Source organism: Manis pentadactyla, chromosome 5, assembly GCF_030020395.1.
Source record: "Manis pentadactyla isolate mManPen7 chromosome 5, mManPen7.hap1, whole genome shotgun sequence".
NCBI classification, from domain to species: domain Eukaryota; kingdom Metazoa; phylum Chordata; class Mammalia; order Pholidota; family Manidae; genus Manis; species Manis pentadactyla.
The window spans coordinates 135756304-135779840 of NC_080023.1; the positions used below are offsets into that span (position 1 = coordinate 135756304).

Genomic DNA, 23537 nt, shown 5'->3' on the forward strand with positions numbered 1-23537 from the left:
AACAATAAATCAAAATCAAAGCTGAACAGAAAATAATTTTAGAGAATGTTAAGTGCTGTGGAGGAAATAAAAAGGGCCACGTTATAGTGTGGCACGAGCCCTGGACAGTGAGCTACTTGAGTTGGGCAGGCTGGGAAAGGCATTCTGAAAAGGTTAGATTTGAGCTGAGATCTGAATGTTGAAAAGGAAGTAGGCATGAAAACTTGGAGGTGAGCACAACTTAAGTAGTGGGAACAGCAAATTCAGAGGCTCTGGGGTGGGACCAAACTTCGTGTAGCCCAAGAACAAAAAGACCTGTGAAAAGTGACAAGGGAGATAGAGGGGGACAGGGAGGTAGGTAAGGACCTGATTAGGTAGGGCCTTGAATTTTATTCATAATGCTATTGGAAACCACTGGATGATATTGAAGATCTGAACATTGAAACTCAGCTGGAATGTCCATTCTATTCATATGCAACCTGTCACAGAAACCCTTTTCCTGAGATAGACTCAAGGTTTAAATGATAACCAAGATTGGGAACTGCTTTCCCGTGCTGAGTCCAACTTTGTGACCTATTTCTTTCTCAAAAGGCCAAAAAAAGTTAGTTCTGAAAGAAAAGATGTAATGTGAGCAGTGACTAAAACCATGTGGTAAGGGGTTCTGTCTACAGTGTCACTGCCTGTAGGAAAGGGAGGCTGTGCTAATTACAGATCCCAAGGGGGTTGTGCTAATTCCACTGAGCTTTTCAACAGCCACAATTCAGATTTCCTCATTTGCTGAGTGCTTACCATGTCCTGTGTGTTGTTTATGTTTTTGACATTTATGATCACCTGTGTTTAGAGGGAGGGACTTAACTTCATGTCGCACAAGAAGAAGTCCAGGCAGTTTGGATCTGTTTCCTATTTCTAAACAAACAATAATATAAAAATTAAAATGGAGGGAAAAAAACATTATCTCTAAAGACAAAGTAACATGTCATTCTACATCTAGATAAATCTTTATTTTTGTGAGAGGAGGACATTATCTATTTAATATTTTCAAGATGAAGCTGAAATATCAAGTTGAATATGAGCTGTATTTTTTTCCATAGTGTGCATCTAGCCTCACATAGTCGTACTTGCTAAGTGTTTGTTGGGACTTGAGGCCAATAATGTTTATTTGATATTAATCAATTATGATTGTTCTTTTTATTGTTCATATTGTTACCATCTCTATATATAATGTTAATCTTCTTGACGTAATCAGCTACCTCCAAATGTTCTACTTTGCCTGACAACATCCTAGAAATCACTAGACTTGTTAAAGATGTAATTTATTCCAGAAAGTCAAAGGATTTGTATAGAAGAATGCTGAAAATTTCCTCTCATGGATAACTGTTTCATAGCCAAGTGGGAACATATTTTATTTGCTTCACTTATTCACCAAATTGGGCCCATTATTTCTAGGAAATAAAAAACTACTCTTGCTCTCTTGTTTTTTTTCTTAATGATACATATTAAATTTACCTAGTAATGCAGAGTTTCAAATTTTTAATCAATCTTAACAAATACTGGGGGAAAAAACATATTGAATTCAAAATATGCAGAATTTGTAGTATATTTGCCAAGGAAGAGAATCTTTGTCTACCTTAAAACTTTCATTTTGGTTATTGCTTATAATCTTTCGGAACTTTGTCTAAAATTACATCCTATTCCTTCACATTTACTTTTGGAATTTAAGCCATATTCTCAAGGGGTGGGGGATTATGCTTCTAAAGGAGTTCGATTTGATTTGACAGTTCTTTTTAGAGACTTTTTCTTTCAGTACTTTTTTTTTTCTTAATGTGGTACATGTTTATAGTAAAAGATTGAAATTATTCAAAGCCATATACACAGAACATGAAAGTTTCCCTTAATCTGTTAGAAGTAAATCTTTTGCAGTATGCTCAGAAGGTCTTCCTGGATCCAGCAAGCACTCAGACTGCCAGGACTCCTGTTGGTCCTACTCTGCACTGAGTGACTTGGGAAGGCTGTACAAAAGAGACCACCGCTTCCCAGCAGGGCCAAGGCTTGACAAGCGCCTTACAAGCAGGGTCTGCAGCAGTCCACACAGCTGTCTGGGTGATGTTCTTTTTGCCTCATCTCTCCCAGGTAATAAATAGCTTTGGTGCAAGGAGATGAGATCTCTGTGGGACTGATGTGAGAATGAAATTCTGGCATAAAATCATATGCAACAAGGGAGCCAGTATCTCTGGAAATGACTCCATGGGCAGAACTTCAAAAGTCTCTACAAGGGACATGCTGAGGTTAATCAATCACTAAGGACTCTTTTGTACTATTGGCCCTGAGTCACCTCATTCAGAGAAGCCTAAAACTGTGGCTTCCCACCAGATAGCTATCATTTCTCTAGTCCACAAACAATTTATCACTGATCAAGCAATTTATCCTTTTACTATGAGCATCGTTGCTAATCTTGGTTAGAATATCACATGATCAGGTATCCAGAATCTTCTTGATGGACACATGGGTACTTTTTAGATTTTTGCTGCTGTGACTATTTTCTTAAGGGCATTCTAGAAGATATCTACGTATGTTCTGATCCACATGTGCACACTTTATCTGGGAAGAAATTTGGTAATTGCTCAACTATTGTTAATTTACAAAAAGTTAAGATTAGGAAAAAACACACAGAGATTGAGTAGGATGAGAGCCCTGAGGGCCTTCACCCCCATTAGGGAGAAGGTTTTAAGAATTCCTTAGCTGTCATTCAGTTATGTCTTCTAACTGCCCTCTTTACTCACATTCATTTGCTTTATTACTTACTAAATGTCTCCTTGAGAATGATGTCAACTGAAGACCTCTCAGGGATACTTTATATACATTTGGGTGGTGAATCAGTTAAAACAGGAGGGGGTTCTTTATTATATATAACATGTCTGTTAAGGAAGTAGAAGGGAGTTAGGGTTATTACAAGTGAAATGAACATATGAATTAAAAGGACAAGAAGCCGCTGGGTTCCATGAAACTCTGGAAGTTGGGGATTGAGGACAGGGAAAAAGCAGAAACCAAAGAAAGATATACTCCATTACTTTTGTATGATGATAAACTTCAGAATAGAAGGAGAAAACTAAACTCTTTGTCCTGTATAATACCAAGAACGGATAGTCTGCAGGTGATCTGGGATCATATGTATGCATTATGCTCATTCTATTTTCAGATTCATTCTGTGAGTGGGCTGAGCTCTCAGTGGAGGTGCTTAATTATTCAAGGTTTTTAAAATTGTTTTATTTTTATTTATTCATTTTCTTTAATCTTACAAGTTTCTTTTGGATTATAAATAGGTTTCTCTTTTGTTTTAAATTAATTTGTCCTCTGGATGTACTGACATGTATTGTCCAAGATATATATTCCTTCTGTCTTTCTTTCTCTGATCCCCTTCACTGACCTTGTGTGGAGTCTTAATCAAATTAAACCCTGTGTTTTCAGATTTCACATCTGTAAAATGATTATGCCACAGCTAGTCTGTAAAAGATTGTGAGAGCCTCAGATAAAATAGGTTATTGAAAGCAACTACAAAATATACAGCATCTGCTAGAGAGCATGTCTTTGAAATTTTGTCATGCAGATCATTTCTGCAGTGGTCTTTATATGAAAACTATTTTTTTATCTATTAAAATCAGTAGTGTAATCCTTTTAAATATGTTATGTTCTCAGAAACAAAGCCCCGTTAAGTGTTCTCTTTATGAATAGGCAGTTACTGTTTATGTCTAGTGACCATGGTGTTTACCTATGGATCCAGCTTATCCCCTGAGAGTCCATCAAGACAGAAACATAGATCATCAAGAAACTGAAAAGACTATTTTTATGCTGTATTCCCTTTCAACCATTAGAATGAGTAGTGAGGACCTAGTGTTCCCCTCCCCCCACTCTAGTGGCTTCTGAATGTATTTAATAAAGTAGTAGGACATGGGGCTGGAAGATCAGAGGGTCACTGAGAGAAGTGCTTCTGGGAGGTTCAGAGATGCCAACCTTTGTCTGATTGTGAGAGGACTTAATGTTTGAGTACATTTAACAAGGAGTTCTCCCTTCCAAGTTCTGGAGCCTAGTGGGTACCTTGCCTCTTGGGAGAATCATCTCACAGTGAAAGCAGTTAAGTTAATCAGTCATTGAGGACTCTTGACTCTGAGTGATTGTGGAGCAGATTTGGGTTGATCTGCCTAGAGGCAAGAGGATGAACCATGAAAATGGGACATTTTATGTATTAAAATGTACATCAAAATAAATGCCAAGGGAACTTTTAAGGCCCGTGCATGGTGAGGATGTAAGTTACATGGAACAGGCCATGCTTCCTGTCTGCATCATAACTGAATTATCAGTGAGTCATGAGAGTCCCCAGGTGTCAAACAGGACCAGCTTCCATCAGCCGTATCCCCAAGGGGGCTCCCTCCTCCCTACAGAGCCAAGAGAGCAAAATGTTCTCCTGAAAACAGGCGTTCAAGTGCCAAGTACAAGGCTGGTTCTAGAAAAACTGTTCTGCTCACATCTCACCATCTCCGGGTGCCCAGTAAACACCAACAGGAGGGAAGAAAACAGGCAAGCGGTTGTTTAATTTGCATTTGGACTTTCAGTTTGTGCTGATAGAACCATTTTGCACCTTCTTTATTCTCCAAGTCATTTTCCTTAAGCAGCACCAAAAACGGGAAAGAAAAGAAAACTGGCTGTTGGCCTTACATTTGTCTTAGTTATTTGCCATCCATCACTGAAATGCATTCAGAACCAGCATTCCAGCTTCCATATAAAATTGCAAAGCTGCTCACCAGCAAAATTATAATGCTACCAACCACAGCAACAGGGAGCATCAAGTGAGCCTGAGATAAATTAAGCTGCACCAAGCCTCAGCCTCCTTGAATTTTGAAATAGGAAGCAGCTATGTTAGCAAAAACAGAATGCCACCTGCCAGCTTCCTGACCTGTACATTATCAGAGGCCCAGGTATCTCATTGATGGTTTGTGTCACACCATTCTCTCCACCTGATGGATAAGCAGTATTTAAGTTACTGCTTTCAAGGGTGGGTGGGGAAAAAAAGGCTTCTAAGCTTCTCCAAGATAATGTGGCTTCAGGCCCAAACTACAAAATTCTGATACAGTAAATCTAACATGGGCCTGAGAGTTTATAGGTGGGGAGAAAACATCCTCCAAATGGTACTTTCTGGACCTGGTTAAGATACTACCTGTTATTTTGCATCTGCCTTGGGAGAAATAGTTGACTATTCATTATTATAGGTCACCAAATCTGAAAGGTGATTTCCAGTGACCAGTAATCTTGTCAAAATTAGTGACAGGTAGTCTAAAACTAGACAGTGAAAATATGTTGTTTCTTTGATCACCAAAGACTGTGAAACATAGGCTTGTACCAGGCAAGGAGACTTCTGTAGCAAAGGAGTGGAACTATTTGCACGTTATGAAATGTAAGTACTCCAAGGGGCCTTAAAGATTGGATAGTACAATTCTTCATTTAAGAAGTGAGGAATCAAATACGCAGAGAGAGTTTTGGGGCATAGGCAAGGTTCATGTGTTGTGATTCCTGCTCATCCTTTCTCCTGGGTCTCCCTCTCCATGGCCATGTTCATTCAAGAAGAGGGAGATTCCTGAGTGTTCCAGATGAGAAGAGAACATCTGTTCCCTATAAGGGTCTGTTGCATAATGAATCCCTGGATGATACCTAGAAACTGGGTTCCTTCTATTGAATGTCATGTCAACAACAGGTTCCTATCATGTCTCAGTCTGTGAAAGAGACAGTATTGTAGTAAGACATGGAAAACCCAAACTTCTGAGTTAGTTCAACTGCATAATTCTTAAAAATGCAAAATTAAGTTCTCACACAGATCGGAAGTATTTCTCACTTTCAGAAATTGTTTCTACAAACATGAACGTCCTCAAATCCATCCTCAGTGGTTCATGCCTAAGTCAGGTCAGCACTGGCTTTGGGAGTAGTGGGATATGTGGTGAAGTTACAATCTTTATAACAAGTATAGCAAAGTCAGTGCAGCCCTGTTTCCAACTATGGTCTTAGATCTGGGATGGCCCCAGTGACAATGCACAGCAGCTTCCGGTAGTGCTGTGTCCTCATCACAACTGCAGCCACCCCACATGGACCACCAGCAGAGAACTCTGCCCTGCTCATTCATCAGATAGTTAATGAGAGTCTAGAATGTGCCAAGCTCTGGGCTTAGGCACCTAACAGGTGCCCATAAATATTGTGTGGTATGCTTAAGTTACCATACCAAAGGTCTAAAAGTAGCTCATTGATCATTTAATAATCCATCTAGGTTGTCCTAAAGAAATGCTGCTTCATGCCTCTTAACAAGTCAGACTTGGAGGAGAATTGCTTATTTGTTTGTGAGTATATTTTTTCAGTGACAGCTGTTCTTTTAAGGCCTTGGGAGCAGCTATTTAATTTTGAGTAGTCAGAAATGGTTCCATCTAGTCAGCTGTGAGAATTATGGCAGCCCTTTAATGAGTTTTCATTATTTACATTTCTCAAAAGCTGAAGTGGCTAAATTTACAGCCAGAAATCTGTAGGGTATGGATGTTTCGAACACTTTCAGTTATCATGTAGGTGTGTCTACTTGCAAAAGACAGGTTATAGCTGATTTGACCAATTAGAGTGTCATATAGAGTTTTTCCTTCTAATCTTTAAAAAGTAGGTACTAGTTAGGTACGCAAGTATTACTAGTAAAGAAAATGACTAGTAAATTAGGAATGAAAATGAAGTACACTTTTATTAGGAGGTAACAAATAAAATGTTTTCCTTTCATGAGTAAATATTCCAACTTTATTAGCTGTTCTCAGTTTTCTTTTGATGATTTATAGTCTAGTTTTAGCTGCTTAATTATAAAATCATAGAAGATTGGCAGGACTTTAAAAATTCGCTTTGATTTCTTTTCTATATTATGGCTGCAACTGTTTATATCCAAAGGAAAAATGATGCCATTTATCAAAACCTGTGTTGTCTGTTGCATCCAACACCACCTGGAGTTAATGTGGGGTCTAGCTAAGCTAAAACATGAATTTGACCAGGAGAGAAAGGCTTCTAATAAAAGCAGCCTTCTCCTTTACATTTAATATGTCTTCTAATATGGCAGCAGGCTGCCAACCTGTCTTATTATAATTTAATAAACATTGAAGTCAGGATTTGCACGTGATAGCTCTTAGGGGATAATGGGGCCATGTCAGTTCACTGGGAATCAGAAAAGGCAAAACCAACTTGTCTGAAAAATTCACTCTGAGAGCATTAAAATCATTAAGAACTATTACAAAGCAACCCAAAATGCAGACTATACTTCTTGTATGCATGCATATACACTTAATTGGCTACCTTGGTGGATGAATGGCTACTCAATGCTTTTCATTTTCCCAAAACTGAGATTCCCAAATAATCCTATAAAGTGATAGTCATAAGCAACTACAGCTTGTCTTAGTTTGACTCTGTTGGTAATTCTTCATATAGATCTGCTGCTCAACCTGAAATTTTGAGGCTTTTGCCCAAACTGTCAAAATAAAGTTAATAACATGGGTTTTCAGACTCCACATAGAATGAAGAAGGGAAAGACAAATTTCACTGGAAATCAGTAGGCTTCAGAATTACTAATTCCATTTTTCTAATGGCTTTTATTTCAGTCTTTCATCTTTAGAATATGTTTTATTTACTGAATTGCAGAACAAGCTTGTCATTATGTTTCTCTTAGTCCAGAGAAATGTGCTGTTTCCATCCTTATTTGTTTCCTATGTTTTACTCTGCATAATCGAATTTCATAATGATACAAAGTAGGCCATAAGGGCTGTTGCTACATTTTCTTCCAGTGTTCTCTAAGCCTATCATGTTTCCCACAAATATCCAGTTTATTTGACCTCAGTCATCATTTTTAACTTTAATGTACAATTTTCCCATAAGAGCTCAAATTCTTTGCATCATTTCCTACTCTTGCTGTAAGGATAATGGCTGTAGCAGGAAAAGATACCGTTTTAAGGGTTTTCTCATGCATACTGCATTCCTGTTTGTGTCTGTCCATTTTCTATTCCACACCTCTTGAAAAGTAACATGTTTTATTATATGTTGGGCTCTATTTTCCCTCTCCACACCTTTGCCTTATTTCAAATAAGAATGCTATGAAGATTTTATAGGTACATTCCTCAAAAGTAATATAGCCAAGATAATAGTTGAAATATCTCAGTATCTAAAGTCCTACTCTAACTCAGCATAGAGAGATTTTAATCATCAGTACCTGAGTTATAGAATTTCAGAGCTAAAAGGAAACTTAAACATCTTAGTTCAGCTCTTTAACAGATGACAAAACTAGAGTCTAGGAAGGTTTTATGCATTGCTCCAGATGATAAAACCAGCTCTTTGCTGAGCTGAACTTTGAAATCTGATTGCCCCAAATCCCAGGTTATTAAAAGAAAAAGACATATGGTGTTAATATAACTGTTCCATTAAATTTGTGAAAAGCAGAATTACTTTTTTATTGTTTCTATAAAAATGATGCATGCTCATATATGAAAATTTCACATAATACAAGAAGAAAGCAACAGATAACCCTAAATTATTCTCCCAATATAATTAATGTTACCATATAATGACCATTTTAAATACTGAAATGAATAGGCACAGATAAAAGGATATATATATATATATACACACATATATATACATATAAATATAGTGATAAAAAGAAAATGAGAAAAAGAATAGGAAGAATGAAATAGCTATAATGGGTTTATTCTAGATATGCTATTTTTAATTACAAAGTTTAATTTTACTTGAATTTAACAGCAGTGAAATGAATTTACAGAACTTAAAATGAAGTAAAACTAAAGAAATAGCTGAGCTTCAAATTAAGTGTTTCTCCACATAAGCTATGTTAAGTTCTTTAAAATGTTTCTCCACCACAAGCTATATTAAGTTCTCTAGAATGTATGTGCTTTTAAGAAAAAGATTATAAAAAACATTGAAACTAAGTTGCTAGCTTTCAAACGTGTTTTTATTTTACAAATTACCAATTGTGTTTCCTTTTTATAAATGTTCAGTTGACTCTTCTAACAAAAATAAGATTAGAAAATTCGTTTACTCCTATTTCCCAGGTTTTAAACATTATATTATTTTTACATGATCAAGATAGAGAGCATTTACATATAAATTATATATAAATTATATATAATTCCCTCTTAGTTGTAGGTCTAAACAGAGGCAGTATTTCCTTTACCAAGGTTTCTTCATTCCTGAGGTCTTCATATTGCCCTGTCTATTGGTTGACTATTTGCAGTCATCCATTATGTTTTTGAAAGATGCATCTTGATGTCTTTTACCAGAGTTCTTCTCTGCTTGAGAACGTCTGTCTGTTGCCTGCATGCTTGAAAGACACTTTCGTCAGGGATATCAGCTTTTTGGGTCGCATTTTCTTTACCTGAGCACATTTCATCTGGCGTTATTTTCTCTGTTCTATATACTATATGCTAATCTGTGTTTTTATTTTGTTCATTATATGGTTGTTTCTTCTACTGGGGCTTTCATTCCAATAGTATTTTTGTTTCTTCCATTTCTTGCTTGAGTTCTGGCTCACTTTTTTCTTTTTAAGCAGATTGGAGTCAGAAGGGGATGGAGAGAATAATGGTACTGATATTTTGTTTTTCAATCAACTACTTTCATTTTGGAATACTTTCAGGCTGCATTTTTGGCTCTCAGTGTAATTTTTCGCTGAAAGCAGACACAATGTGTTGGGTTAAAGGAACTGAGGCAGGCCTGTAGGTGTGGGGCTTTATGTTCCTGTGACCGGGACATGGGCTGTGTTTGCTGTTGGTGGCAGCTGTGCATGAAAGGCTAGAACTTCCTCTACGGCCCTTGTTTTGGTCTCCTCTGTTGCCTTGGGTTTTCCTAGAGACTTTTTTCAATAGAGTCTGAGGCTTGCAGTTCTTTTAGCTTCAATGCCCTGTTACACTGATGTGGTGTAAGGAGCGGTGGGAGGGGAAGCCTTCTGTCACCTTTGGTTGGTCTCAGTCTTTTGGTGAGCCTGAGTGGGGCACTTCAATCCCCAGGTTGATTAGGCTTTGGTGAAACCCAAGCTGGTTCAATTCTATAAAGAGCTTCCCTTGAGAATGGGCCTTGTTAGGGAGACAGGGATCGGGGTATTTCAGAATGGTTACTTTTTCCTTCTTCCTTCCAGAACCAGGGGATTTTTCTCTCATCTTCACAGAATGTGCTGGGGCTCCTGGAGGTAAAACTCACAAAAGTGTGCAGACTCCCTGCCCCCAGCGCTTTTGACTCTCACACCAGTCTACACCGAGCCTCTAGCAATTCATCAACTATGGTTTAATGTGTTCCTGCAGGGCTCCAGCTGCGGGCTTCCCTGCCTCCTAAGCTGGGATCCTCTGTCTCCACCTGTCTGTCTCTCCAGTTCGGGGACAACGGTTTGCCCTGTGACCTCAATTCTCCGATGGAGCTACAGAGTTGTTGGTTTTTAGTTTGTTGAGTTTTTTGTCTTGTGAGGGCAGGTGTGGTGGCTGCCAGAAACCTGATCAGAAATCAGAAGTCCTATTTGAATAGTCTAAATTTATAGGAAAAAATGTGAAGTTAGCAGAGCTTTCATATCCCATATCAGTGTGCCCTGTTGTTAGCAACTTATATGTATAGCAACTATAGTACATTCATCACAACTATGGAACCCATACTGGTACATTATTATTATTAACTAAAGCCTGTATTTTTGAGATTTTTCCTAATTTTTGCCTAATGTCCCTTTTCTGTTCCAAGATACTGTCCAAGATGCTATATTATATTTAGTCATTATATCTCCTTAGGATCCTCTTGGCTGTGACAGTTTCTCATAATTTTTCCTTGTTTTTAATGACTTCGACAAGTTTTGAGGAATGCTGGTCAGGTATTTTGCAGAACGTCCCCAGTTGGTATTTGTTTTTCTCATCACCAGAATAGAGTTACGGGTTTGGGGGAGGAAAGCCATGGAGGTGAAGTGCCTTTCTCATCCCTGCATGTAAAGGATACACACCCCACAGTATGACTTGCCAGTGTACATACTGGTCTTGGATGCCTGGCTGAGGTTTCTCCAGGTTTCTCCACTGGAGCATTACTTGATCTGTCTGCTTTCTACTCTGTACTTGTTGGGAGGAAGTCCCTGTGCACAGCAAGTGCTGTAGTATTGGGGAGGCATCCTCCACTTTCCTGAGCGTAGAGTATCTACATAACTATTTGGAATTCTGCCTGGGAGGCTTGTCTGTCCTTTCCCATTTCAATATATATTCAGTTGTTTATCCAGTCATTTTATTTTGGGTTATAAGCTAAGACTATTCTCAAAATTTTGTTTTTCACTTTATTCTGGTTTCAGCCATTAGGAGCTCTTTCCATTGGCACCGTTGTTCCTTTATTACTCCCCCATCATTGTGCTTTTGTTTATGAGCACTTCTTATTTAATAGCAGTGGAGATGCTTCAGGCTTATATGTCATACTCCCTGCCCCAGCCCTAGAATCGGCCATTTCTCCAAGAGCTGGCTCACTTTCCTGCTCTTTTTTCCCCCTTAGTCTCTTCTCTCATCTGGTATATTTGGCCAACCCTTCTTGTCCTGTATGTTCTTTATCTGCCTTTTGCTTATGATTCATTCAGGATCTCCTCACCCACCCTTTTATTCATAGTCACAGGTTTGGCTCCTTCTAATTAGTATCTCATCTTTAAGTGCAGTGGCCTGTGTTGGGGGAAAACACCAGTGTGTCATGGGGCAAAGAGGGAACATATACTGGGGCGAGGGGAGGTAGAAAGCTACACATACCTGAATTTTGGCCTGGAACTTTTCTTAACTTTTCTCCATCATTTTTTCTCTTTTGCTTTGATCACATGTTCTCTTATTTTCTGGTGTTCACAAGGGCATGGGTTCACTAGCTTTGCCAATAAAGCCAAATACTTCCTTCTGGCCTTTTTTCCCTCTGACTCTGAGCTCCTCCACATTCTTCCTCCTGCAGCCCTTGCCCACCTTTCCATTTGCTATGGGCAGTGCCTACCTGCCCCCTTCCCCAGATTCAGTCTCTTTAACCACAGGCCGTGGAATGCCTGGGCGTTTGGATCCTGCTTTGACGGACAGCTCATGGTACCGGCCGTCTGGAGGTGAGGAGGCTTGTGGCAGCCCCCTGCCTTGTCCCCTCCTCTCAGTGCTTTCTCTGGGTGCTGCCTGGCCTGCAGTGTGGGCAGGAGACACAGTGTGGCCTTTACTTCACCTGTTGTTGCTTTTCGTGCTCTTGAAGGAGATGAGGAGAGCAACTAAAGCTCTGCCGTCTTCTATCGGAGCTGTTCCTTCAGATTTTATGGTCTGTGGGAAGATTATTTTTCTTGTAATCACACTTTTCAACAGGAGATTCTCTCCACAAAGTTTATGAGGGGAAATGATCATGCTTCCTCTTTATGAAAATGGATTCTTCTAGAAAGAAAGAAAATTATTTTTCCCTCATTACTGAATCCCAAGTATCTTGATAACTTTTATAGGAATCAGGAATATTTGTCCAAGTTCCTTTAGAATTTAGTTACTTTGAGGAATAGAGAACTTCAGGGATTTTACTTTTTAGAAATGTAGGGCACTGTATTAACTTTGTCAGAGTTTACAAAGGAGATCAAAAAGGAGGCTTTCCTCCCTTACAGATTGTCATTTACTTTTCCTGACAACATTTATCATGGAAATCAAATCTAGACCATCTGCTAGATACAGAAATGAAGCAATAAAAATGAAAATTTGTAAATATAAAGAACTTACAGAGAAATGAAATTGTCTAGATAATATAATTGATTTTATTTTAAGTTTTCTGTTTAACATGATAAACTAACCAAACAAACAACAAAAAAAAAGATATTGACGTGTGTAGGTCAGGAGTGGAGAAGTCAGGGACAAGTCAGAATTGTTTCCATCTGAGCCTCTCTTGTCTTCTTAGTTTGTTGGACATACTATTTTTCAGACATCAATACTTTCAGCAAAATAGAAGAGATTTTTCTTTTGGCTCTCCAGGCATATTATTTGTACTGACCACTGACTGACTCTTTCAATCTTGGTAAATTATCCATTTTTAAAAATGCTTGGACAGTTTAAATAGTTCATAATCGAGAATTCTACCAAACATTCAAAGATTTAATACCTTTCCTCAAATTCATCCCAAAAGTTGAAGAGGAGGGAACATTTCCAAATTCATTTTATAAGGCCACCATTACCCTGATATCAAAACCAAACAAGGTCACCACTGAAAAAAAATTATAAGCCAATATGCCTGATGAACATAGATGAGAAATCCTGAACAAAATATTAGCAAACTGAATTCAACAATAAATTTAAAAGATGATATACCATGATCAAGTGGGGTTTACCAGGGATGCAAAGATGGTTCAACTTCCACAAATCAATCCACATGATATACCATATTAATAAAATGAAAGATAAAAATCATTTCATCATCACAATATGTGTGGAGAAAACATTTGACAAAATTCAACATTCATGGTAAAAACTCTCAAGGGGGATGTAAAGGGAAGATACCTCAATATAATGAAGGCCATATATGACAAACCCACAGCTAATGAACTATTCAACAGTTAAAAATTGAAAGCTTTTCCTCTAAGATTAGAAACAAGGCAAGGATGCCCACTCTCACCACTTTTATTCAACAGGGTATTGGAAGTTCAGCAAGAAAAAGAAATAAAAGGCAGCCAAATTGGAAAGGGAGAAGTAAAATTGCTAGTATTTGCAGATGACAGGATACTATATATATAAAGAAACCTAAAACCTCCACCAAAAGACTCTTATATCTAATAAAGGAATTCAGTAAAGTTTTACAATAAAACCTCAATATACAAAAATCTGTTGTTTCCATACACTAATAACAAACTATCTGATAAATCACAAAAAGAATCCCATTTATAGTTGCCTCAAATAGAAAAATACATTTAAGCCAGGAGGTGAAAGACATGTACACTGAAAACTTATAAAGCACTGATGAAAGAAATTGAAGAAGGTAAAGATTTTCCATGCTCATGGATAGGAAGAATTAATATTGTTAAAGTGCCCATACTACCCAAAGCAATCTACAGATTCAGTTCAGTCCCTATTGATATTTCAGTGGTATTTTCCACAGAAATAAAACAGTCCTAAAATTTATATGAAACCATAGGAGACCCTCAATAGCCAAAAAAATCTTCAGAAAGAAAACAAAGCTGAGGCATCACAACTCTTGATATCAAACTATGATACAAATCTATACTAATCAAAGCAGTACAGCACTGAAATGAAAACAGATTCATAGATCAATGGAACAAAATAGAAAACCCAGAAATAAACCCACCTAGATGAGGTCAATTGATTTACAACAAAGGAGACAAGAATATGCAATGGGGAAAGGATAGTCTCTTCAATAAATGGTGTTGGGCAAATTGGACAGCTACATGCAAAGAAGGAAGCTGGACCACCACTATCTTATGCCATACACAAAAATCAACTCTAAGTGGATTAAAGACTTGAACATAAGACCTGAAACCATGAAACTTCTACAATAAAATATAGGGGGTTAGCTCCTCAGCATAGTTCTTGGTGATGATTTTTTTCATATTTAACATGAAAATAAGTCAACAAAAGAAAAATAGGTGGGACTACATCAAACTAAAAAGCTTAATTATAGCAAAAGAAACCACCAACAAAATGAAAAGACAACCTACTAACTGGGAAAAGATATTTGCAAATCATATATCCAATAAAGGGTTAATATCCAAAATACATAAACAACTCATGCAACTCAGTAACAAAAAAATAATGATTAAAAAATAGACAGAGTACCTGAATAGAATAATTTCCAAAGAAGACATGTAAATGGCCAACAGGCACTTGAAAAGATGGTTAACATTGCTAATCAGCAGGGAAATCCAAATCAAAACCACAGTGAGATATCACCTTATACTTGTCAGAATGACTATTATCAAACAGACAAGAAATAAAAAGTGTTGACAAAGATGTGGAAAAAAGAGGACCCTTGTGCATTGCTGGTAGGAATGTAAATTGGTGTAGCCACTATGGAAAGCAGTAGGTCCCTCAAATAATTAAAATAGAGTAATATATAATGGATTCAACAATTCCATTTCTGGGTATTTAACCAAGAAAAAAATTGATTGGAAAAGATATATGCACCACTATGTTTATTGCAACATTATTTACAATAGGAAAATTATTTACAAATACAGTCATAAAAAAGAATGAAGTCTTGTCATTTGGGACAACATAGTTGGACCTTGAAGGTACTATGCTAAATGAAGTAAGTCAGAAAATGCAAATACTACATGATTTCACTTATAAGTGGAATCTAAAAAATAAAACAAAACAGATTCATAGATACAGAAACAGAGTGGTAGTTGCCAGAAGGTAGAAGGGTTAGTGGTAGGTGAAGGGGTCAAGTGGTACAAACTTCCAATTATAAAATAAACATGAGTGAAAAGGACCAAATAGTACAAACTTAAAGTAATAAAATGAGTCATGGGGATGTGAAGTGCAGCAGGGGGAAGACAGTCAGTACTGTTTTAACTTTGGTGACATATGGTGACTAGACATATTGTGATGAGTGCAGTTACACAAATGTCAAGCCACTGTTGTACACATGAAATTAAAATAGTATGTCAATTATACTTTAGTAAAAAAATAATAATTTACAACCAGAAATGAAGCCTACAGAGGATTGCTTTTGTCGTCTATATTAAAGTAAGTGAGGTAGTCTCTTTGCACTTAGGCAGAGAAAAAGTTCAGGCCTGTTTTCTACCCCAGGTTTCTAAATTTTTCTAAGGATTTGTATAATAGAGTTTCCCCTTGAGCAAGTGTGGGTTAGAGGTGCTGACCCACACACAAAAATCCACATACAACTTTTGAATCCCCAAAAGCTTAACTACTAATGGCCTACTGTTGAACAAAAGCCTTACCAACAACACGAATAGTCAATTAGGATCTATTTTATATGTTATATGTCTATAAGATACGTATTCTTACAATATTGTATTCTTACAGTAAAGTAAGCTAGAGAAAAAAAATGTTTTTTCAAATTGTTGCATATCTCCAAAAAATTTTACAATATGTTTATTGAAAAAAATACATGTGTAAGTGAACCTGCACAGTTCAAGTCCATGTTGTTCAAGGGTCAGCTGTATTACTATCTTAGGAATGAAGCAACAATTCCATTCCTCTTTCCCGTAATCCAAGTAAACACTATGATGGTCTTTTTTTTCTTTCTGGAAGATGGGCTGATTCATATGCCTGAGTGTGGCTATATGTTCTATGTCAACAACAGTTGGTCCCAATGGCTTCCTGTGCCACCTGCCCTCAGGCCCACCTCCTTGAAGTGTTTTATGCAGGTATCCACCATGTTCCAAAAAGTCACATCACTTCCTACAAGATGAAAGACCTACATTAGTATGGTAGTGGCTTTTTTTGTAAAGATGAAAATCCTCGTAGAGTCTCTTTCAGTTGCTGCACATAATGACGTGGGTCTCACCAGCATGAGGGAGAGCCATGAAGGTGGGCAAGGAAGAGTTTCCACTGTATGATACTGTTTACATGAAATTTAAAAATAGGAAGAACTAAACCATGCTGTTAGAAGTCAGTTGGGCTAGCATCCGCCTTTGTAGGGGCAAGGAGGGAGTGGCCAGGAGGGAGTGCTTGGCGGGTTCCCAAGGTCCCAGGTGTGTTCTGTTTCTTGATCTAGATGGTGGTGATGTTGGGTTGAAATGTTGAAAATTCATCAAGTTATTTGCCTATGATATGTGCATTTTCTTGGATGTATACCCTAAGTTTTTAAAGTATTGTATATACAGAAGCTAGTTCTTAATTTTGACTCCCACTGCAGTAATATAAATTTAAATCAACTAAGAGATTTACATATGTATAAAATAGGAATTATGTGGCATATTGTGACCTATATTATGGTAGAAATGTTGTTAATTTTTTCTTGATAATGCTTCTTTGGCTTCTAAGTTTGTCTGAACCCAGTAAGGTGAGGAGAGGAGATAGTGAATTTCAACAACACCAGCCATTACTGCTGCTTAATACACATTCTACCAAAGCAACCCTGGCTGGTCAGGTTTTCACCAGATTGTAGAGCTCTTTCTTGCCTCAGAGTCTATACTAAAACTTGTCTTTTTATTATGATTTTTGTATCATAGAAGCATAAAGAAGAGAAGCATAAAGAAAATAACTCTGAAATTCCAAACCTGGCTAAAACAAATTCTGAGCTTTATTCTCTAGGGAACCAGGTAAAAAGATTCAAGGAGAAGCCCCCTTTTCACCCAGAAAGTCTGTATCGGCAGTAGTTGCTGAGAAAAGGCAATATGGAATATTTGAGAACCTTAGCATGGTCTAAGAGCTGCTTCACACAGTGTTCAGTTGAGTCTTAAAATTCTCATCCCTACCCAAAAATAATTAAATTCTAGTATAAGAAGAGGACTAAAAAAAGATCAAACTTGCGTTTTAAAATATAAAACTTATGAAACACCATCAGGCAAAGTGTCTCCTGTGTTGTCTTAGATGAAATATTGACTAAGGCCTGTCCTTCTGTTGAGTTCCCGTCGCCCTGCCTTCTCATTCAGCCATTGTGGAATCTTGCTCATCTGTCCCACGTCATGGTTGGTGGCAAAGCAAGGCAGGACCTACCATCATAAACGTCTAACCTCTTTCTTTTTTTCAGCCCATGGTAGAGATTCCAAATAATAGATTAATAATAGCTCAAAGGTCATAAGTGTGATATTAATACATCTCTTATAAAATATGTATTTCAGCTTGCTACCCTTGAATTTCCTCCGAAAAAATTATTTGGAAACAAGGATGAACGTGTGATTGCTGAGAGGCGAAGCCACTTAGAGGTAATAGAATTAAGCTCTTCTTTCTCTTTGTGTAGATTTGCTGATTGACCAGTGAGTAGTCCTGTCAAACACTATTGAGTCTTGTTCATGAGTGTGAAGGCGTTCCTTTCTTAACGCATGAGATGGCAACAGTAGATTATAAAGTAATAGTATTCATTTACTTAAAATACAAGTCCTTATCCCCTCTGGTCTAGCAGAACATTTTTCTGTTTTTTTTTAAGGAAATAAATTTATTCCAAGGGTTAGGAAACAGGCTGTGGGTGAGAACTAATATTCACCATAAACAGATGGTATGTAATACAAGATGAGGTACAGAGCTTACTGCAAAAACTTGAATTAATTAACTAAAGATTTATTGTTATTGCATCATTGCAACACTTTTTCAAGATAGTTAGAGCAAAAAGATACATACCTATTTTAATCACAATAAGGTTTTCTTCACTTTGACTTAATCTTCTGAGCCAGCTGCTTGTAGATCTGGGTTCCACACAACTATTGTTTTTCCGACTGCCTCGCTGACAGTGCACATTGTTGACTGCTTTGCACACTTTGCAGTTCCTTCCAGGATAGAGTTGCTTGTTTGTTTGAAATCTGATGCTGACAAGGCTGAGTCTGTGCTGAGGCCTGTTTATAGGTTTCTCGTTGTTGGCTACTCTCTTGTTATTGTGAGCCACTGAGGCAGCAGGGTAAGATTAAAAATAGCTCATTGCAGTCTGGTGTCAACAAGCTTTCAGGAGCCTCTGAAAGTCCTCTTTGCTACTTCTCTTAGAGGTATAATACTAAGACCTATTGCAAACAAAATCAAGTAAGAGAAGGCCCAAGAGAACCCTTTCTGAATTGTGAGGTATTGCATAAAAATTAGGTATTATTCTTATCCCTAATAATAGCCAGTTTGAAATGGCTGCCCATAGGGCCCACTTAATGCCAGTGAATGTCTAGAGGCTGGAGGTTCTAGTGAAGGAAGAGGGGGAGAAGCGGGAGATGTGCCGAAACTGAAGACTGGGAAGTTGTGGTCCATGAGGGGCAATTTGGAGCTTTGAGCTCCTTAGTATAGGGCTACTATGAGGAAAGATGAGTTTCAGGGTATAGCCATCCTTACAGGCACTTGGGCAAAGCTACAAGAGTGACATGTTGGACTGGTAGCTACTAAGACTGAGCTCTGGATGGGTCATTGCAGGCTTCTAAAAAGCACCCTGTGCGATGGCATGATGCTCACACAACTGAAGAATTTGCCATCAAGGGAAAGGTTATTGTGGTGAGCCTACTTGATCAGGTTCTCTTAAAGGTTTGATTGTATCATATAAAAATGTAAAATCAACAAGAGAACTAGTGATGGTTTTCTTTATCAACACTTTGCCTGCCTCAGTTGTCTAGATCTGTCTTAAATGGAAACATGGAGAATGCTATTCTGTCAAAACAAGTCTGTAAAGCAACAGGAAGTAGACTGTTGTCATCCCTTGCTACTCTGGGCTCTAATTAAACCCGCATGGTGCCCAATGGGACCACAACAGGTGGGGCGTTTTTTGTGCAGTGCATTTGTGATTTCAGCTCTTAGTGACTCATCTTTCTGTTCTAGCTTCGAGAGTCAGAGCAAAGTTCAGGGCACTCTTTCAGCCTTGGTACTTGAGGTGGACCTGTGTTTGTTCTTTCAGCACATCCTACTTAATCATTTGACCCTAGTAAGCCATCAACTGTTGATGAATAGAGGTTTGTGTTAACTTCTCTACCTAGTCAAGGATCCCTTCCATTGCCTGAGACTGTTATTTACCAGGAGTATTAGCCTTTATGAAATGTATTCCATATCTTGTAGAAATAGACACTTACATGTTAAAGTAAATGTATTTTACCTAATATTGACTTAAACCTTAGCATATTATGTTCTTTTCAAGGAGCAAGTGTAATTCAGCTTTACTTTATTGAAAAATTAATCTGAGATTCTTGGGTTAATTTCCTGCGACTGTTGTGACTTTTTTAAAAATCTAGTATCCAATGTCATTGTTTGAATTAGTGTAATTTCATGTGAAAATTACCATATGTACTTCCTCTGAACTTCCTATTGATTTAATTGAGTATATATACATGTATTTAATTCTTAATACATACTGGAGACAGTGCTAGGCATTATATAGAATATAAAGATAAATGAGACATTTCTTTCCCTCTAAGAGCATATGTTTAAATTCCTTTATGAAACTTTACCTAGAGATAAAAGTGAATACATAAATGCATACAAAAGGATGGATTTCAATAGACCACACTTGTGCTAGTGCACAATACTATACACAGTGTTTGCTCAAAAGGAATTATATTTTTAAAATCCAGAAATGTGACTTTATAAACCTCCTTAACCTAAGTGAACTTTATAAAGCACTTATTTTAAGCAGGCATTTAGGTGTGTTTTGGTCTGCCTTGCTATTAAAATATTTCTAAGATTTGGACTTTGTGTTTGAGTTTATCACCAAAAAGTATAAAATATTCTCACATTAAAAGACATAGACACCATGTTGGCACTTTCTAAATTATATGAGTTAAATCTGTTAAAATTATTAGTCGTAAAAATGACGGTAGTAACAGAAATTCCTGTCATGAGGTGTTTTGGAGATGAGTTTACTAATCTTGGAAAGGAATGTGCGTGTCAGGGTGGTGGTAATGGTGTGGGGGCCTTGGGACTGTAGCACGAGACATAACGCACCCTAAGAGGCAGAAGTGTGAGTAAGGAGTGAGGATGGTCGGGTTGGTGGCAGAGTATGTACTTGGACTCCAGCACTGTCTCTTACTGATAAACTTATCTTGGCCACACACACACACACACACACACACACACACACACCCCAACTTTAGCTTATGCTTGGGGTCACTTTTTCCAGGATCTGGCCTCTTACTGGTTTGCATTTCAAGTACAAATGCTGCCTGGCACTTTGTTGAGAAAGAGCCACAGTGTCTTTGGAGGTTTGTCTGATGGGTGGATCTGGTGCTGCTGGCATCACGGCCCTGCAAGAAGCAGTCCAGTGTCAGTGCGTGTGTCGTGGGCAGACCCTGCTGTCAGGCAGTCTGAGGATTGTGGAAGCAACACTTCCCGTGGAGCACATGCTTCCCGGGTCCATCCATCCCTCCTTGTAACCCAGACAGCGGCCCAGGAGACATATGCTGGCAGATAAAGTGGTGGAGGTAACAGAAAAGGAATACATCAGTCTGTGCCTGACGAGTTGGTCTGGGGAGAAAGGCCCTTTCTACTCTTTATGACTCCAGAAACGATTGATATTAGGTAGATCCATAAGAAACTGCCACATTATTGTAGGTCAAAAATGGCAGGACATTGGCAGATCCCTGCACTTGCCCATCCAGCTGCTGCTGCTGCCTCATGCTGACCAGGTGTTTCTCTGAGTACCCAGCATGGGTGAGACGCTTCTGCATCAGGTCACTTCTTCCTCCCAGCCTGCTTTTCTGGTGAGCTCTATTATTATCTCCATTTTACATGTGAGGAAAATAAAGTCTTGGGGAGGGCAGAGGTCTTAAAACCAGTAAGTGGCAAAGCCTCTGTTCACACGAGAGTGTCTTTCAGAGCAAACCCTTCTCTTCATAAGCAGCATACTAAGTTTGCAATCAAGTTGGGTCTTCTTGTAAAGAAATATCATTTCCTTTAAAGAAATATCATCTCCCAGCATTATTATCACAATGTTAACTAAGATCCATTGCCTCATTATTGATTCTTAAATACCATTTTATTCATTTAGCAATTATTGAGTACCTGCTCTGTGCCATGCAGGGTTGTAGAACTGAAGAAACTCTAGAGGAGCACAGTGTCCCTCCTCATCTCTTAACTGACCATGGCTACAGGGATGGCCTTTGAATAGCACCATGTCTACTTTTGATTAAAGAGAAATGTTTATTTTAATTGTTGACTTTTAAATATTGACTTCATGGCTCACCAAAGGTTCTGAATCTCAACTGCTTGTGGCTTTATTTTTAAAGCATATCTTTATGCTTGATGTCACATTATTCCTATGTAGATTTATTTCCTATCTGAACTACTGAAGAATATAAACTCAGAATATCTTTAATGAGATTTTTGTGGCTTTAAATATTATGAGTATTATATGTAAATATATAGAGAGTATATTATATGTATATCTAAATGGATATTGAATTGAGTTCTAATAGGTGAAATGCGGTATGGTATTTATTAGCAATAGGCCTTAAACATGATTCTAGAATATACTGCTTTTCAAGCTGCAGTGATAAAGAACCAGTTATTTACACTCCATCATTTATCAGTACTTCTGCTAAATGAATGAGGATTAATTACTAAAACATGAAATGAGAAAATGAAATACAAAGGTCATACAAAGTACAAGCACAATTCTTTTTTCTTTAAAAGTACTCTGTTCAGTTTCAATAAAAATATGTAAAAAAGGACATTTTGAGTAGCACTGCTCTAGAATGTCCATGAATCCTCACATCACCTCTTTAAGACTCCTGTTACTCTCTTGCTTTTATCAAAAGGATATTTTTATGTCTCAATCTTCCCTATTGTCCTCTTAAGTTATTGAAGGCAGCAGAACCCACATCTCATTGAATTCTTAGGCTTCCATGATATTTCACACATGCTTCATATTCCCAGAATTACTCACTGAATTATCAGAAAATCTGCCCACGTTAGCCCCACATTAATGAGTTTTTTTGTTTTGTTTTGGTTGACTGATGAGAGGTGCATTTTTGGTTGCTAATTTCAGAAAACATTATCATCTACTTGGAAACATTTCTACTAATCATCTTGATAGTCTATCATTTCAAACAATAGCTGAAATTAATGAAAATAAGTGAAATCCTCTAAAACTATAAAGCTTTCAATAATAATACAACCACCTTTGGAAGTAAGAACCTGATAAGTTTCTAGGAAGGTTTCTTTAAAGTACTAGAGAATGCAGCACCCCAAGGCCACTTCATTCTCCCTTTCCCATTTTCGTATCACAAGCTAAGGAAGGGTAAGAAAAGTAATGTGGTAGTGAAGTGTGTGCTGTGGGCCTTGGAGCCGGTCATCCTCATTTTGAATCCTGGTCCCATTCCTTGGGAGTTATTTAATGTCACTTAAACAGTTCTCTCATCTGTGAAATGAGGGTAAATAATGTCACCACCTTCCTCTGGTTGACCTGAGGATTAAATGAGATCATGTGCATGAACATGGAATCTGGTACAGAGGAAAACACTCAAAAATATTAATTGGCATAATGATGATGCTGAAGGTGGTGGTGATGGTGGCAGCAGCTACAGTGACACCAGTGGTGGGCCTCCTGGCACATTCAGATGTGCTTCACAAGCCAAGGAAGGATAATGGAGCACCGCCTGCCAGCAGTCATACAGTGTAACAATGTGCATATCTGCTGGTCACGTACACTTAGTTGCAAAGTCAGTTTCTGAGGGCAAAGACACTAACATTATGTGAGGTTTGTCTGATGGGTGGATCTGGTATTTCTGTTCCTGGTTATCCGGTTATTCACCTTATTCCTGGTGATACCTAGAAGATATCAGGAATCTCTTGTTATAATACCAGCCTTTCTTTCAGTCTGTCCAGTCGTGATCTGAAAAACAGGTGTTTTCTGATGCTTTAATTCATTGTTGAACCATTGTCCAGTGTGAAAAAAGATGAGAGGCA

At 37.9% G+C, this 23537-nt stretch overlaps 1 protein-coding gene across 5 annotated transcripts in view; it reads left to right on the forward strand.

The window, feature by feature from the left end:
- The window catches only part of KIF16B (kinesin family member 16B), a 315843-nt gene that overhangs the window by 270708 nt on the left and 21598 nt on the right, over positions 1-23537 (forward strand). For 3 of the 5 annotated variants that reach the window (XM_057502708.1, XM_036892120.2, XM_036892121.2), the window contains one exon: positions 17801-17884. The exons of the other annotated variants lie outside the window; for them this stretch is intronic. In XM_057502708.1, the coding sequence (XP_057358691.1) occupies positions 17801-17884 (84 nt within the window). The remainder of the gene's footprint in view (positions 1-17800; positions 17885-23537) is intronic. 5 annotated transcript variants of the gene reach the window in all.